Raw genomic sequence first — 14753 nt, forward strand, 5'->3', positions numbered from 1 at the left:
ATAATGGAAGATCCTGTGTCTGAAAGTAAGTCCTCCAAAAAGTTATAAGCATATGTCAAAAGGACACAAGAACTGGTTTGAAGGAATGCTCACTAACCAATTCTGGAAAAATTTGAGCATGAAAAGGTCAGTAATGAATTATAAAACACTGAAAAAAAGTCACAAATTCAAACTGATAATAGATAAATGGATAAAAGGGAAGGTCCCTGTTTACGGCAGAAGGCCAAGTACTAACTGATAAAAACTGCAAGGGGCACTGGCACTGGAAAAGCATCATTCTGCAATCATCATAAAAAAGACTGATGCAAGCTAAAACCATCAACAGATGCTAAGGCTATGAGGAAAACTTTTATGAGAAGCAAGATATCTGCATAGTTTTAAAGTGTCTCCTGACAGATTAAACATGTTACAAGGGAAAACCTGCTGCAAGGGAAAAAATACTAACTCTATAGTAAAATTAGTAGTATAGTAGTAAAATCAGATGACACCTTGATTGGGTGATGAAAATCATCACGACAAATGAGGGGCAGAAGGACTTTACATGTCTCCAGCTATGAATCCCTGAGAGCACAACACGCTTGTGCAGCGTCCCACCTGGGGCTGCATAACCTGAATCTAATCATGAGGAAATGCACAAAGACAAAATGAGAAGAATTCTATGAAAAAAGTAAAAATGGTATACTTCTAAAATGTAAACAGCATAAAAGACAAGACAAGCTGTTCCAGATTACGATCTTAGACTGCATTCTGTATTAGAGAAAATTCTATATTAATAAACAATTGATTGACAAAATTGGAATGCAGGTAGTAAATTAGATAAAAATACCATATCAATGTTAATAATTTCTTTTATTTGGTCACTGTAGCATGGTTACATAAGAGAATAACCTTACTCTTTTTTTTATTTTGAGACGGAGTTTCGCTCTTATTGCCCAGGCTGGAGTGCAATGGCACGATCTTGGATCACCACAACCTCTGCCTCCCGGGTTCAAGCGATTCTCTTGCCTCAGCCTACTGAGTAGCTGGGATTACAGGCATGCGTCACCACGCCCAGCTAATTCTGTAGTTTTAGTAGAGACAGGGTTTCTCCATGTTGGTCAGGCTGGTCTCAAACTGCCAGCCTCAGGTGATCTGTCCATCTCGACCTCCCAAAGTGCTGAGATTACAGGCGTGAGCCACTGCGCCCAGCGAGAATAACCTTATTCTTAAGATATAGTGAAGTATTTAGAGGTAAAGGAACACTGTGTGTGTGTTGAGTGTGTAGAGAGAAAGAGGACATGCAAATGGTGCAAAACGTTAGTAACAGGTCAATTAGACACACTATATTCTCTTCTTGCAATTTACCTTTAAGTGTGTCATTATTTCCAAATAAAAAAAATTTTTTAATCTCCTTCATTGTTGACCTTTTTCTTGCTTGTTTGTAATTTTTCTGCCTCTTACCACTTCCCCTAGTATGCTGTTATTTCTCCCTGAGGTCATATGGTAATACCATTTATGACTCTCACAGTCCCATTCTCATCCTTTGGCCTCCTTTCTCTCTGACTGCCCATTCTGCTTCTTTTCCCTTGATGATTCTACTCTCATTTTCTCCTGTGTTCTTTCCTCCCTCCTTTATAATAATGGTATCCATTTTAATACTTCTCTCTTCATCATTGTTCCCCTAAGATGAAGTGCTTCCACTTCAGCAAAGATATCTGGGCCAGACAAGTTTAAAGCCCCTATATTGGCAGCATCAGCCTGCATGGGACAATGATGGTAGGGAGTGAGTCTGACACCAACGATGGAGGGAGATGATTAGACATGGTCTAGACTTTTTGCCCATGTGACTATGTCTTCTTTGCCAAAACAAGCAATGTTTCTGGAGACAGCGCATGTGTTTTAAAAGCAGCTCTTACACAGGAATACTGGGATGAGTGAGAATCAGTACAACAGGTTTAATGGCAGGTACAAATACCTCTTCCTACCCTGCTGGAAAGGAATCCCCCGAGACAGTATGTGCGGCTAGTTATCAACTGCTACAAGCACATTGTTTTTAGAACTTTCAAAGTGTTACACTTCACCTCAAAAGAAAACACAAGGGCCGGATGCTGTGGCTCACGCCTGTAATCCCAACACTTTGGGAGGCCGAGGTGGGTGGATCACCTGAGGCCAGGAGTGAGACCAGCCTGACCAACATGGTGAGACCCTGTCTCTACTAAAAATGCAAAAATTAGCCAGGCGCGGTGACCTGCATCTGTAGTCCCAGCTACTTGGGAGCTTGAGGCAGGAGAATCGCTTGAATCCGGGAGGTGGAGGTTGCAGTGAGCTGAGATCGTGCCACTGCACTCCTGCCGGGGCAACAGAGTGAGACTCTGTCTCAGAAAGAAAAAAAAAAAAAAAGAAAACACAAGTTCAAAGACACTAAACTTACTCCTTTTAGCTGGATGCAGTGGCTCATGTTTGCAATCCTAGCACTTTGAAAGGCTGAGGCAGGTGGAGCACTTGAGCCCAGGAGTTCAAGACCAACCTGGGCAACATGGCAAAACCCCATCTCCAAAGAAAATATTTAGGTTGATGCAAAAGTAACTGCGGTTTTTGCCACTGAAAGTCTTGGCAAAAACCACAGTTACTTTTGCACCAGTCTATTAAAAAAATTAGCTGGCCATGATGGCAGGTGCCTGTAGCCCTAGCCACTCAGGAGGCTGACATGGGAGGATCATCTGAGTTCAGCAGGTCGAGGCTGTGGTGAGTCATGACTGTGCCACTGCACTCCTGCCTTGGTGACAAGAGTGAGACCTTGTCTCAAAATAATAAAATTAAATTAAATAAATAAACTTACGCCTTTTCTGTCTTGAACGATTTGTCACATGCTGGGCAGTAGAGGTCATCATAGAGCTCAGTGTCCTCGGCCTCATCACTGTCTTTACCTATAAGAGGGAAGCCTACAGTAAGGAACCCTCTTTGATCAGAGCACAAATCTAAAATATGCTAACAAATTAGAAATTAAATTTTTTTATTTCTTTACCTAAAAAAAAATAATGCTATCAGGATTTGAGTTGGCTTTTTAAAAGCAGCACTGTACTATAAGGAAAGGCTTCCAAATAAAGCACCTTACCTTTCAAGTTCTTTCCCTAAGTCTACTTAGAAGAAAATTTAAAACATCCTTAAAGTCTTAGATATCAGCTAAGTTTAAAAAATTAAATCCCACTTTCATAGCTCTACCACGAAGCAGTTTCTTCAACAAATGTCTTTTCTTAGTTTACCTCTTGAGCAAAATTTGGTCCAAACACATTTACAACTGTGACTTACTCTTAAATACTTAATAAACTTAGTTTATAACATTCCATCGCTGTAAGACGGATAGGCCATAAGTTAACATATTACATGTAAAGTTTAACATTATAAACTTTTTTTTATAAGCTTTTGGCTTTATTACAACTGAATAATTACTATCAGTATAGTCCACAAAAACCAACCGACTAAAAAGCTCAATTGAAATTATTTTCACGGGCCGGGCGCGGTGGCTCACGCTTGTAATCCCGGCACTTTGGGAGGCCGAGGCGGGCGGATCACGAGGTCAGGAGATCGAGACCACGGTGAAACCCCGTCTCTACTAAAAATACAAAAAAAAAAAAAATTAGCCGGGCGTGGTGGCGGGCGCCTGTAGTCCCAGCTACTCGGAGAGGCTGAGGCAGGAGAATGGCGTGAACCTGGGAGGCGGAGCTTGCAGTGAGCCGAGATTGCACCACTGCACTCCAGCCTGGGTGACACAGCAAGACTCCGTCTCAAAAAAAAAAAAAAAAGAAATTATTTTCACAAATCCATATTCTATTTTTGAAGAAAAAAAGGTAAACTGTCATTTGGGATTTATTATAGGACCAATAAATATCTCAAGGTATCTTCCATATTCTCTATATTGGTTATTTATAAGTGATGTCAGTCTGATTTTGAGGGACTGTCTCATTGAAATAATAAATGATCATAATATGCCCTATCTAGAGTTAATGTTTAATATATGGTGTTAATTTTCCATTATGGTATTGTAGACTTTCAATATATCATGTATGTGAAATTTTAATTAATCAAATAGTTAACAATACTGGATTTGAAGCAAAAGCTCTGGATCTAAAAATGGTCATACGTTCTCAGGCACATCTCACAGCTTCTCAGAGTCCTAGTTTCCACAATGGCAAAATAGAGACAATTCCATGAGCAAAACCTCCACGTAAGGGGGATTGTGTGAGGATCCAGTGAGATCTTATACGTGAAAGGACTTTATAAATTGTAAAACTCGATGTAAATTAGGCCACCTCCCATTTTTTGAGTGCTTTATAATTTTCAAAGTACTTTCACAAGTATTACTTCTGATTCATTGATAAAACACTTCACTTCCTAGTCATTTTGAATAAATAAAAGTTTATCATTTTATCATCTGGGCTACTAATCTGAAAAATCATATTTTTAAATAAGGTAAAATTGGGTCAATTTTATAGAGACAGTGGGGAAAATCAGATATACAGCTATTCTCAAAAATGCCTAATCCTTGCCTTTTGAGGTAGTCAAATACCTGTGCTCTGATGATAGTGGCAAAGAAAACAACATTTTGGCACACCAAGAGGAGCCCTTCCATAAAGTCACAAGGGAGAGAAAGAATTTATACACAACACATAGATTCTCATGCAATATCAGCTTTTCTAGAAATAGTTACTATTAAAACTTGACCTATCGCTTAATTGAATTTTCTTTAATAGTCACATTTGTAAACATGGCCATTTGTCATGTTATGCAGCTAGAAGTACACACTGTTTAGGACATGGTCAGAAAAGAATTTGTTAATCAAATTACTTGAATTAGACTAGCTCAGCAGACCACCTTTGGCCCATACAACATTATTTTTAATTATTTGCCACATTTAAAAATTGGGAGATGTCAAATAAGCAAGGAGATTTCCAGCTTCACTTAAAAAACAAAAAAGATAAATAAAATAAAAATAACATTACCATCCTCCCCATCTTTGAGTTCATGTTCTTCCATTTCGTTTTCATCTGATCCATCTCCAAACTCCTTCTCGTACCGTGCCTCCATCTCCTGGAGCTCCTTCTCCAAATTGGCCATAGTCATCCAGCTCTGTTCTCTGTACTGCTCCGCCAGTCTGGACACATACAGCAGTCTCATAGTGACAAGTACGCCTCTGCATGGTTTTCACTTACTGCTTAGGTTTAAAATCCACCCCCACTAGAGAGCTTGCTCCCAACCTATCCACACTTACAAACTTAAAACCTGTGCTTAGTTAAAACCAAGGCAAAGTCACTTAAACCTGTTACCTGTTGTATGGCTAATTTTAATTGCTCTAGTAGTAGATAACAGGTTTTGAAACATGAAACTCGGCAACTTATTAAGTCTTCAGATGATTTTAAGTCATGTAGGTAAAGTGTTAATTTTCAAAAGATAAGGGTGGGATGAGTAGAATTCTTTTTTTTTTTTTTTTTGAGATGGAGTCTCGCTCTGTCGCCCAGGCTGGAGTGCAGTGGCGCAATCTCGGCTCACTGCAAGCTCCGCCTCCCGGGTTCACGCCATTCTCCTGCCTCAGCCTCTCCAAGTAGCTGGGACTACAGGCGCCCGCCACCACGCCCGGCTAATTTTTTTGTATTTTTAGTAGAGACGGGGTTATCACCGTGGTCTCGATCTCCTGACCTCGTGATCCGCCCGCCTCGGCCTCCCAAAGTGCTGGGATTACAAGCATGAGCCACCGCGCCCGGCCGGGATGAGTAGAATTCTTAAGAAGTGAATAATTTTTAAAAGAATGCTATAATGCTCTGGACGCAATGCTTTTACAGTAACTTTTTAACAACAAAACTTCAGAGGAACTAAATGAACTGAGTATCTCAGAGTACACTGACCAAAAGGCAGTACTGCACGGTGGCTAAAGCAGGAAAGTCTGGAGTCAGAATTCTCAGGTTCAATTCCTGACTCTACCACTTACTGGCTCTGTGATCTTAGGCCCGTCAGCCTTGTTTCCTCAAAAGAACAAGGAGGATAAGTTACTTCACAGCATTACTGTGAGGAAGGCACTTAGAACATGGCCTTGCACAGAGAAGAATTCAATTGTTAGTTATTAATTAAAATTATTAAATTTTACAAGAGTCTAAAGGATCTCTCAAATGTAAAGGGTCTCTGAAGGAAAATATCCAATTCAAATAAAAATTTTAGGCCAGGCACTGTGGCTCATGCCTGTAATTCCAGCATTTTGGGAGGCTGAGGCAGGCAGATCACTTGAGGCCAGGAGTACGAGACCAGCCTGGCCAACAGGGTGAAACCTCGTCACTACTAAAAATATAAAAATTAGCTGGGCGTGGTGGCACATTACGCCTGTAATCCCAGCTACTTGGGAGGCTGAGACAGGAGAACCACTTGAACCTGGAGGCGGAGGTTGCAGTGAGCCGAGATCACACCACTGCACTCCAGCCTGGGCAACAGAGTGAGACTCTGTCCCAAAAATAATAATTTTTATACAGTAGATGAAAAAACACTATCCAATGCCACAATTCAAAAACGATGAAAAAGCAGGATAAAGCCAGGCTGATGACTGAACCCAACATGAACATGTCAGGTACCTCTGGTGCTGCCTCTGACCCCCACAGATACTGAGAAGAGGGCCCCGCGCATGCTACGCACTTGGCCTGCTTTAGCTTCTGCTGCCGCCTCATCTCTTCGGCTTTCCTCGCCTTCTCTGCATTCTGTTCTTCCACAAGTTTTCGATGCGCCTGCACTCTTTTATCTCTTTTACGAATGAAAGCTACCAGCTGACGGACAAGCTCATTCTTCTCTTTCCTTGCTTTGTCCCGAATCTTTTTGTTTTCTTTTTCCATGGCTCGTTTTTCCCAGCGGTTTGAAGCTTGTCGTGTATCATATTCTTCCTTCCATGCAAAATTCTTTTGAGTGCAGAAACTCTGCCAATAAGCGTAGAAAGGATGGACTACCTACCGACAAAGAAAACAGATTAACTTCTGGGCTTTTAAATTGTTTTTTAGAAAAGCAGTAAATATTACTGATGTGAAACATCTTTTACCTTTCTTTTTTCACATATATAACACTTCTATTAATCACTGGAGAAGACAGTACTTTTAAAGCTTTCCAGAATAAATCACTCTTCAAAATAAACTTAATGAGAAAATAAAAATAGCCTTACTAATCACTAGATGGGACCATGGTGATTAGTAAATAATCAGTAAACAATTCGTAAATTAAAAGGGAAAAGTAGGCATGGTGGCTCACGCCTGTAATCCCAGCACTTTGGAAGGCTGAGGTGGGTGGATCACCTGAGGTCAGGAGTTTGAAACCAGCCTTGCCAACATGACGAAACCCTGTCTCTATTAAAAATACAAAAATTAGCTGGGCATGGTGGTGGGAGCCTGTAATCCCAGCTACTTGGGAAGCTGAGGCAGGAGAATCGCTTGAACCCGGGAGGCTGAGGTTGCAGTGAGCTGAGGTGGTGCCAATGCACTCCAGCCTGAGCAACAGGAGTGAAACGCCATCTCGAAAAAAATAAATAAATAAAATAAAAAATAAAAAGGGAAAAGTAAAGAGGGAAGGCTGCAAGAGATCGAAAAGCTACTTCAGAAAGGAAGAGAGACAAAGAGAGGTCATGGGATAGGTCCGAGAACTAGAACCAATTGTTTTAAAACAACGAAATGAGAAGCTGGGAGCTGTGGCTCATGCCTGTAATCCCAATCTTTTGGGAGGCCAAGGAGGGAGGCCAGGAGTTCAAGATCAGCCTGGGAAACTTAGCAAGACCCCATCTCTACAAAACAATTTACAAATTAGCTAGATGTCATGGCACACACTTGTGTTCCCAGCTACTCAGAAGGCTGAGGCAGGAGGATTGCTTAAGCCCAGGAGTTTGAGGCTGTTGTGAGATATGATGATACCACTGCACTGCAGCCTGGGTGACAGAGTGAGACCATCTCAAAAAATAAAATAAAATTTAAAAATGACACAATGATAAATACTAATTACAGAACAATGCAGTTTTCTTTTACCGTATCATAGTCACTCTGGGAGTCTCCAAAAGTTGGGAAATCATCAACCTCTTCCTCTAACACAGATTCTAGTTCTTCCTTGGCAATCATTTCAAAAACATTACGATACACCGTGTAAAATCCCTAAAAAACAGTAACAAAAACAAATTCTTAATACTTTTGCAGCCTAATCACAGAAAAAGATTTTAAAATATAAAACGAAAAATTTTAATGTTGAAGAATTTTGGGACAAAGTTCAGTTCCTGCAATACATTTAGATTTCAACTGGAGGTTTTTATACACTGACAGTTTAAATATGAAGGCAATGCATCTTCAGTTTTCAAAATGAACACTGCTTCACTTTCTATTACACAATAGTTTTAAGAATTCTCTTTGTATGTGAGTCTTAATGAGTACTTGATAAGAAATTAAGGGTGAGTTCATTTATCTTACCTTTTCATCATCTCCATAACCAGAATAACAGGTAACAGTGAAATAGTGTAGCAAATCTAAGCTGTCATCTTGATATTCGCCATCAAGCCCACCTTTAAGTAGGGCCTCTCTATGATTATCATACCTGAAAAACAAAAATTAGCATCATCAGTGAAGGCTGAATAAGTAAGAATTCAAAAGGATTTCTTGCTCCTTTTGAATATTATTACTGTACATTTTTGGTTGCGGATATGTCCAATCCATAACCAAAAATTTTTAAGGAAATATTAACATGAAAAGAGTTCATAATCTTTCACAGAACTGTTAACTATACCTAGGCCTGCAACTTCTGATACATTATACAACGCTAGCCCACACGAACAGGGGAATTTAAAAAGCCAAGGAATTTCCATGACTGTCTCTGAGTCCTGTACTTCCACAGGAAAGAAACATAAAACAGGACATAGGAAATTTGGCCCACAGAATCATTACACATCTGTGATTTGGAAATTTACCAAGATGTGCTGGAATAAGACTCTTCCTATATTTATGTCAACTTAATCTAGGAGCTTCACACACATACAATTACTTCTCATAATAACTCTGTAAAGGCAGTTATTATCTCCATCTGATATAAAAGGAAATGGAAGCTCAGTGATATTACATAATTTGTCATCCATAATAATAAAACCAGTAAGCAGCAAGGTCAGAATTCAGAAGCAGGTCTCCTACATTGGGAAGACCAGCTCCTAGCCACTACTCGGTACTGCTTCCAGGTAAAAAGAGAGTTACTAGGCAAGAACTTTAACTAAAAAGACAAAGGAATCCCAAGGATCAGAAAACAACCCAAGATCTCAAGAAAAGAGTAGGCAAAAGGAAGTCAGGAAAGAATTTCAAAGTTCTGAGAAGAAGGCAAAAGCAATTCTAAGATCAGATCTCCAAATTCCTTGAGTAGAGAAATGTTCAGGATCCTCTGAGTTTCTTGTAAAACACAATTTTGTAAGAATTTTCTTTGCAGCCTTTCTTTCTTGACGACCACCTGTGCTATACACTGTTTAACAGAAAGATGACTTGCACAGTAGCTCTTTGTAAGAGCAGGATCTTGCACAGTTATGTCAAAACTTAAAACCTATTTCCTTGTAGCAAAAAGTTAATTGAGAATCTAAAAACTCAGAACTTCAACATAGTAATTTTCATCTGGAAATTATTTTAAATGATCAGACCATCATTAGTAATATCTGTCACAGATGCAGAAGCTTAATTCAATTTCTTCATATAAAGTAGTTTTGAGGATTACCATTCTTGTATTAAAACACTGTATTGGTTGGGCACAGTGGCTCATACTTGTAATCCTAGCACTTTGGGAGGTCAAGGCAAGTGGATTGCTTGAGGTCAGGAGTTTGAGACCAGCCTGGCCAACATAGTGAAACCCCGTCTCTACTGAAAAAAAAAAAAAAAAAAAAAAAAAAAAAAATACAGGTGTGTGGTGGCACACACCTGCAGTCCCAGCTACTCAGGAGGCTGAAGCAGGAGATCGCTTGAACCTGGGAGGCAGAGATTGCAGTGAGCTGAGATTGCACCACTGCACTCTAGCCTGGGTGACAGAGCAAAACTGCGTCTCAAAAAAAACAAAACAAAACAAAAAACGAAAACATTCTTCCTGTCTGATATCAGTAAATCTGTCATACACCAAAGGGTATTTAATGAGAAGTCACTTAAAGAATCAAAATTAAAACTATATAATATCACCAAACTTTGTTTCACCCCCTATGAAATCAGATAATTGGAGCAATCATTTCCAAGGTTTCTTCTGACTCAAACAGTAGATTTTATGTGACGACTAGGTGACCGTTGTTTCAGAACACACCAAAAACCATTTAATGTACTAAATTTGAAAAAACAACCACCTATATTGATAACTGCTCCCAACATCATAAACTAGGATGAGAAGGACAGCGTGATGCTCACCATGCTCTTTCCTGAGGGTCACTCAACACATCATACGCTGCTTGGATTAATTTAAATTGTTCAGCTGCTTCTGCGGCATTATCCAGATTTTTATCTGTTAAAATAAAGTCACAGAAATTTAGTCAATCAAAACTTAAGAGGACAGAAACTAAATAAGACCTTTTCCATCAGAAATGCCATAAACAGGTAAGAAGTGCACAAAACAAGAAACAACTAGGGCCAAGCAGAGAGACCCCACATAACAGTCAATAATCTGGATTTGTTAAAAGCATCAACCTAAGCAGAAATTTCAGGCTTTTCCCTAAGCCTTGGTACATCGCTAAACAGTCAGCTGGGCCGGGCGTGATGGCTCATGCCCACTGTAATCCCAGCACTTTAGGAGGCCGAAGCAGGTGGATTACTTGAGGTCAGGAGTTCGAGACCAGCCTGGTGGTCAACATGGTGAAACCCCGTTTCTGCTAAAAATACAAAAGATTAGCCCAGCGTGGTGGCACGCGCCTGTAGTCCCAGCTACTCGGGAGGCTGAAGTGGGAGAATCACTTGAACCTAGGAGGCAGAGATTGTAGTGAGCCTAGATTGCACCACTGCCCTCCAGCCTGGGTGTCAGAGCGAGATTCCATCTCTAAAATGAATAAAATAAAAGTAAAATAAGTCAACTGGATATCCACAAAAGGAAAAACCTGAGTAGTATAAATTTTACTTTTAAAAGGAGTAAAATAGATAAAATCATTTCTAGAAAGACTTATTTTGTACTAGATTATGTTTAGTACTCACATTGTTTTTTTTCTTTCTCATCAATATGTATCAAAAGAAATCTCATAAAGTTTAAAAAATATACACTAATTAGTTATTATTCCCTTAGCTGTGCTTCCTGAACCATGGAATTCAGAAAGCGTCCTTGCCTCAGGGTGGTAACCAGCTTGCAAGACAGCACCCTGCCTCCTGGCATTCACACCTGCGCAGTCCCTTCTGTGTCAGCAAGGGTAGTCTGTGTGACCAACAGGAGATGGCAGAAGTAATGGTACCTTACTTCCGAGATGAGGTTATAAAAGACTGCAGTTTCTACCTTGGGCTTTCCCTCTCTTGATCACTCTGGGAGTGGCCAGCTGCCACAGCATGAGCAACTCAGGCTGCCTATGGAGAAGCTCATGGGGTGAAGGAGGCCCCGGCCAATAGCCGGCAGAGCACTGAGGCCTGCCACAACCACATGAATTGGTGGTTGGTGAGCTGGAAGCAGGTTCTTTCAGACAATGAGAGAAAGCCAAAACCACCTAGCCAAGCCGCTCCCAGATTCTGATCCTTAGAAACTATGGGAGTCCATATAGTGAACATAGGCTTGCTGTTATTGCTGTTTGCTGTCTTAAGCCCTGAGGTATTGGTAATTTGTTACAGAGCAATAGACAACTAATACGTTCAGAAAGTAAAACACTTTGAATGGACTATGGAGAACACTAAAGTTTTGTTTTTTTTTTTCTTTTTTGAGATGGAGTCTTGCTCTGTCACCAGGCTGGAGTGCAGTGGTGCAATCTTGGCTCACTGCAACCTCTGCCTCCTGGGTTCAAGCAATTCTCCTGCCTCAGCCTCCCAAGTGGCTGGGACTACAGGGGTGTGCCACCACGCCCAGCTAATTTTTGTGTTTTCAGTAGAGACAGGGTTTCACCATGTTGGCCAGGATGGTCTCCATCTCCTGACCTCAGGTGATCCACCCACCTCAGCCTCCCAAAGTGCTGGGATTACAGACGTGAGTCACCGCACCTGGCTGGAGCACACTAAAGTTCTTTAAGCTACAGCTCAATACTTCCCTTCTAAGAAGTTACAAGAAAACATGACAGCAATGTATTATCTACAAATAGTTTTGCCGCCCTAGAACATGGCTCTTCAGGGCTTCCTGCTGCCCATTCTCAAATACCATCACACTGATGCCATAAATGATGATGATATTTAGAGAAGATACTTGCATTCAGTTCCTAACAGGTTTGGTTTCAAAAGAGTTAACTGATATTTTAGTCATATTTGCGTGCTTCTTCCTAGCACTGATTTCTAATTAACCACCAAATCTGGTTATTTTTCCTTCCCAACATCTCCTCCCCTTGCGCTTTCCCCCTCCCGCTGACCCCGAGCCTGGCTTGGGCCCTTACCTGTCTGTCCACTGCAGACTCTCCCTAACTTCTGTCTCCAGCCCTCTTCAATCCACTTAGTTGCCTTCATAGTACCCTCCCATGGCAGCTTAATAAAACCAGCCACGACTCTCCCTATTTAGCGAAGCAAATTTCACAGTCCTTGGCCTAATATTCAAGATGACAAGAAATACAATCTGATTTCAAACTACTCTTGTATTCAAGAAATACAATCTGATTTAAAATCACTCTTCAGAAAATTACATATGCTTTTGGTCACAGCATTCTCTACTTCATTTACCCTTTCCCACCTAGAAAGTCAAGGAATTCCGAACTTGCTTCTAATTCCTAACTCGATTTCTAACAGTAATAACCCAAACTCTAAGAATATGCTTCTACACTAACCCAAAGAATATACTTCTACACTATTTTTACATTTATTAATTTTGGCTGTATCTTCTGACTTCGTGCTATGATGAACATCAGTTCATTTACTTCTGCTCTTCTAATATATTTATAATCACATTTTTTCATGCCTCTTTTGGTAAGCATAACTTAAGTAACAGACCCACACCTCTATCTCTCATTCCATCACCATTGCCATTCCCTTTTGACTTTGGGTCCCTGGCCTTTCCTTCCACTCCTCTCCTAATCCCTATTTTTCAGACCTGCAATAAACACCACCTTCAGTCAAACTGTCCCCTGGAACATCTTTTGTCCTCCACCATGCTACCCTCCATACTGTCGAGTTCACTTTTCCAAACTGCATTCCTCTACGATCCAATCCAAACTCCTCTGAGAAGGAGAAGACTCAATACAAAATGATAACTCCCTCCCTGAACTCCTGGAGCATATATTAGGTGTTCTATTTATCTAACCACCAATTAAGTATGTTGCGATTTTTTTTTTGGCAGTTGTATTTAACTTTTCGTTTGTATAAGGCATAAAGTTGTTTTCCTAACAAGACTCTAAGACCCCTGTCTTAGCATTTCCAAATCTACTTAGTAGAATGCAGTGACTTGCATATATTGGATACTCTGTAACCGTGTTTACTGATTAATGCTAATATGAAAGCCTCTTCATATGAACGTCAAAAAGCTGAGCGTCAACTACTGTCTTAGTTTCCCAGCCTGGAAGATCAGATTACTTCATAAAAGTCACACAGGCCTGGATTACAGTCCAATGAAACATCCAAAGGAAGGATACTTCTAAGTAAACATACAAACTTTACTAGGGAAGCCGCCTGATTAAAACTCTTCCTCGACAGAATCATGTCCAAAGTGAACTACAGGGTTTGCTTAAACAGCCTATTAAAAGAATAAAAAAAGCGAAAAAAGCGCATCCCTATTTAAAAGATATTTTACTAGCTCCCGTGTCTTAACTTCTTAACTAAGAAAAGAAAGGAGCCATACATCGGGTTGAAGTATTTGGGATTCTCGGACGAAGTGGAGGGCAGCGGAGAAAAAACACCGAGAGGCTGCGCTGCAAGGGACACAGGGAAGGGCAAGCCCGGGGCAGGTCCGAGTTCCGAGTCCCCGACTGCTCCCTCGTGGTGTCTGCGACCCGGTAGCAGGAGCAAGTGAGGTTGCTGGACTGCAGTTTTCCCCCTACAGTGGCGATGCGGGGCCGGGGTCGCGAGTATGAGGAGATGGGGTGTGAGCCGGGATGCGCCTGGGAGGAGCGCTTCGCCCACCGAGACGGGCAGGGCGGCGCCGGGCACTGGTCGGGCCGGGCAAGGAACTCCTAGGCCGCCAGGTCGCTCTCTGCTGGCTCCGCGGAGTCCGCCCGGGGGAAGGGAAGGTCGGGGAGGGCCGGGCTTCTCCGAGTGGCCGCGGCGACTGCGGGCCAGGTACTTACCCGGGTGCCATTTCAGGGCCAGCTTCCGATAGGCCTTCTTGAGCTCCTCCTCGCTGGCGTCGCGCCGCACCCCCAGCGCCTCATAGTGACACTTCATCGCCCGACCGGGCGGGCGGCCGGCGCTGGGGCCCGGGACGGGGTAGGGGCCCGGGTCCGGGCCCGGGCCGAAGCGGCGGCGGCGGCGGCGCTGGCAGTCCTCTCCGGCGGGAGTCCGCCGCCCGCACCGGGCCAGCCAGCGAGCCCGGCGGCGGCGGCAGCAGCGGCGGTATAGGTCAGTGAAGGCGCGCGGTGGCGGCAAACGACGCGGGCTGCGGCACGCGGGAGCGCGGAGGGGGCGGTGCCGGCGCCGGCGGCTGCCGCTTCGCATGGGCTAGGGGTGGGC

The 14753-nt window shown here is 42.1% G+C and overlaps 1 protein-coding gene across 3 annotated transcripts in view; it reads right to left on the minus strand.

The window, feature by feature from the left end:
* DNAJC21 (DnaJ heat shock protein family (Hsp40) member C21) overlaps window positions 1-14753 on the minus strand; it is a 29238-nt gene extending 14485 nt beyond the window's left edge. For 2 of the 3 annotated variants that reach the window (XM_055246706.2, XM_055246707.2), the window contains exons 1-7: window positions 14372-14501; window positions 10398-10491; window positions 8451-8574; window positions 8019-8141; window positions 6655-6959; window positions 4980-5131; window positions 2819-2906 (exon numbers count right to left, since the gene is read on the minus strand). In XM_055246706.2, coding sequence (XP_055102681.1) covers window positions 2819-2906; window positions 4980-5131; window positions 6655-6959; window positions 8019-8141; window positions 8451-8574; window positions 10398-10491; window positions 14372-14468 — 983 coding nt within the window. In that variant the 5' untranslated portion in view covers window positions 14469-14501. Of the gene's footprint in view, window positions 1-2818; window positions 2907-4979; window positions 5132-6654; window positions 6960-8018; window positions 8142-8450; window positions 8575-10397; window positions 10492-14371 lie in introns of all 3 variants that reach the window. The other variant, XM_055246708.2, reaches the window with a different exon arrangement.

This window comes from Symphalangus syndactylus, chromosome 16 (assembly GCF_028878055.3).
Source record: "Symphalangus syndactylus isolate Jambi chromosome 16, NHGRI_mSymSyn1-v2.1_pri, whole genome shotgun sequence".
NCBI lineage: Eukaryota > Metazoa > Chordata > Mammalia > Primates > Hylobatidae > Symphalangus > Symphalangus syndactylus.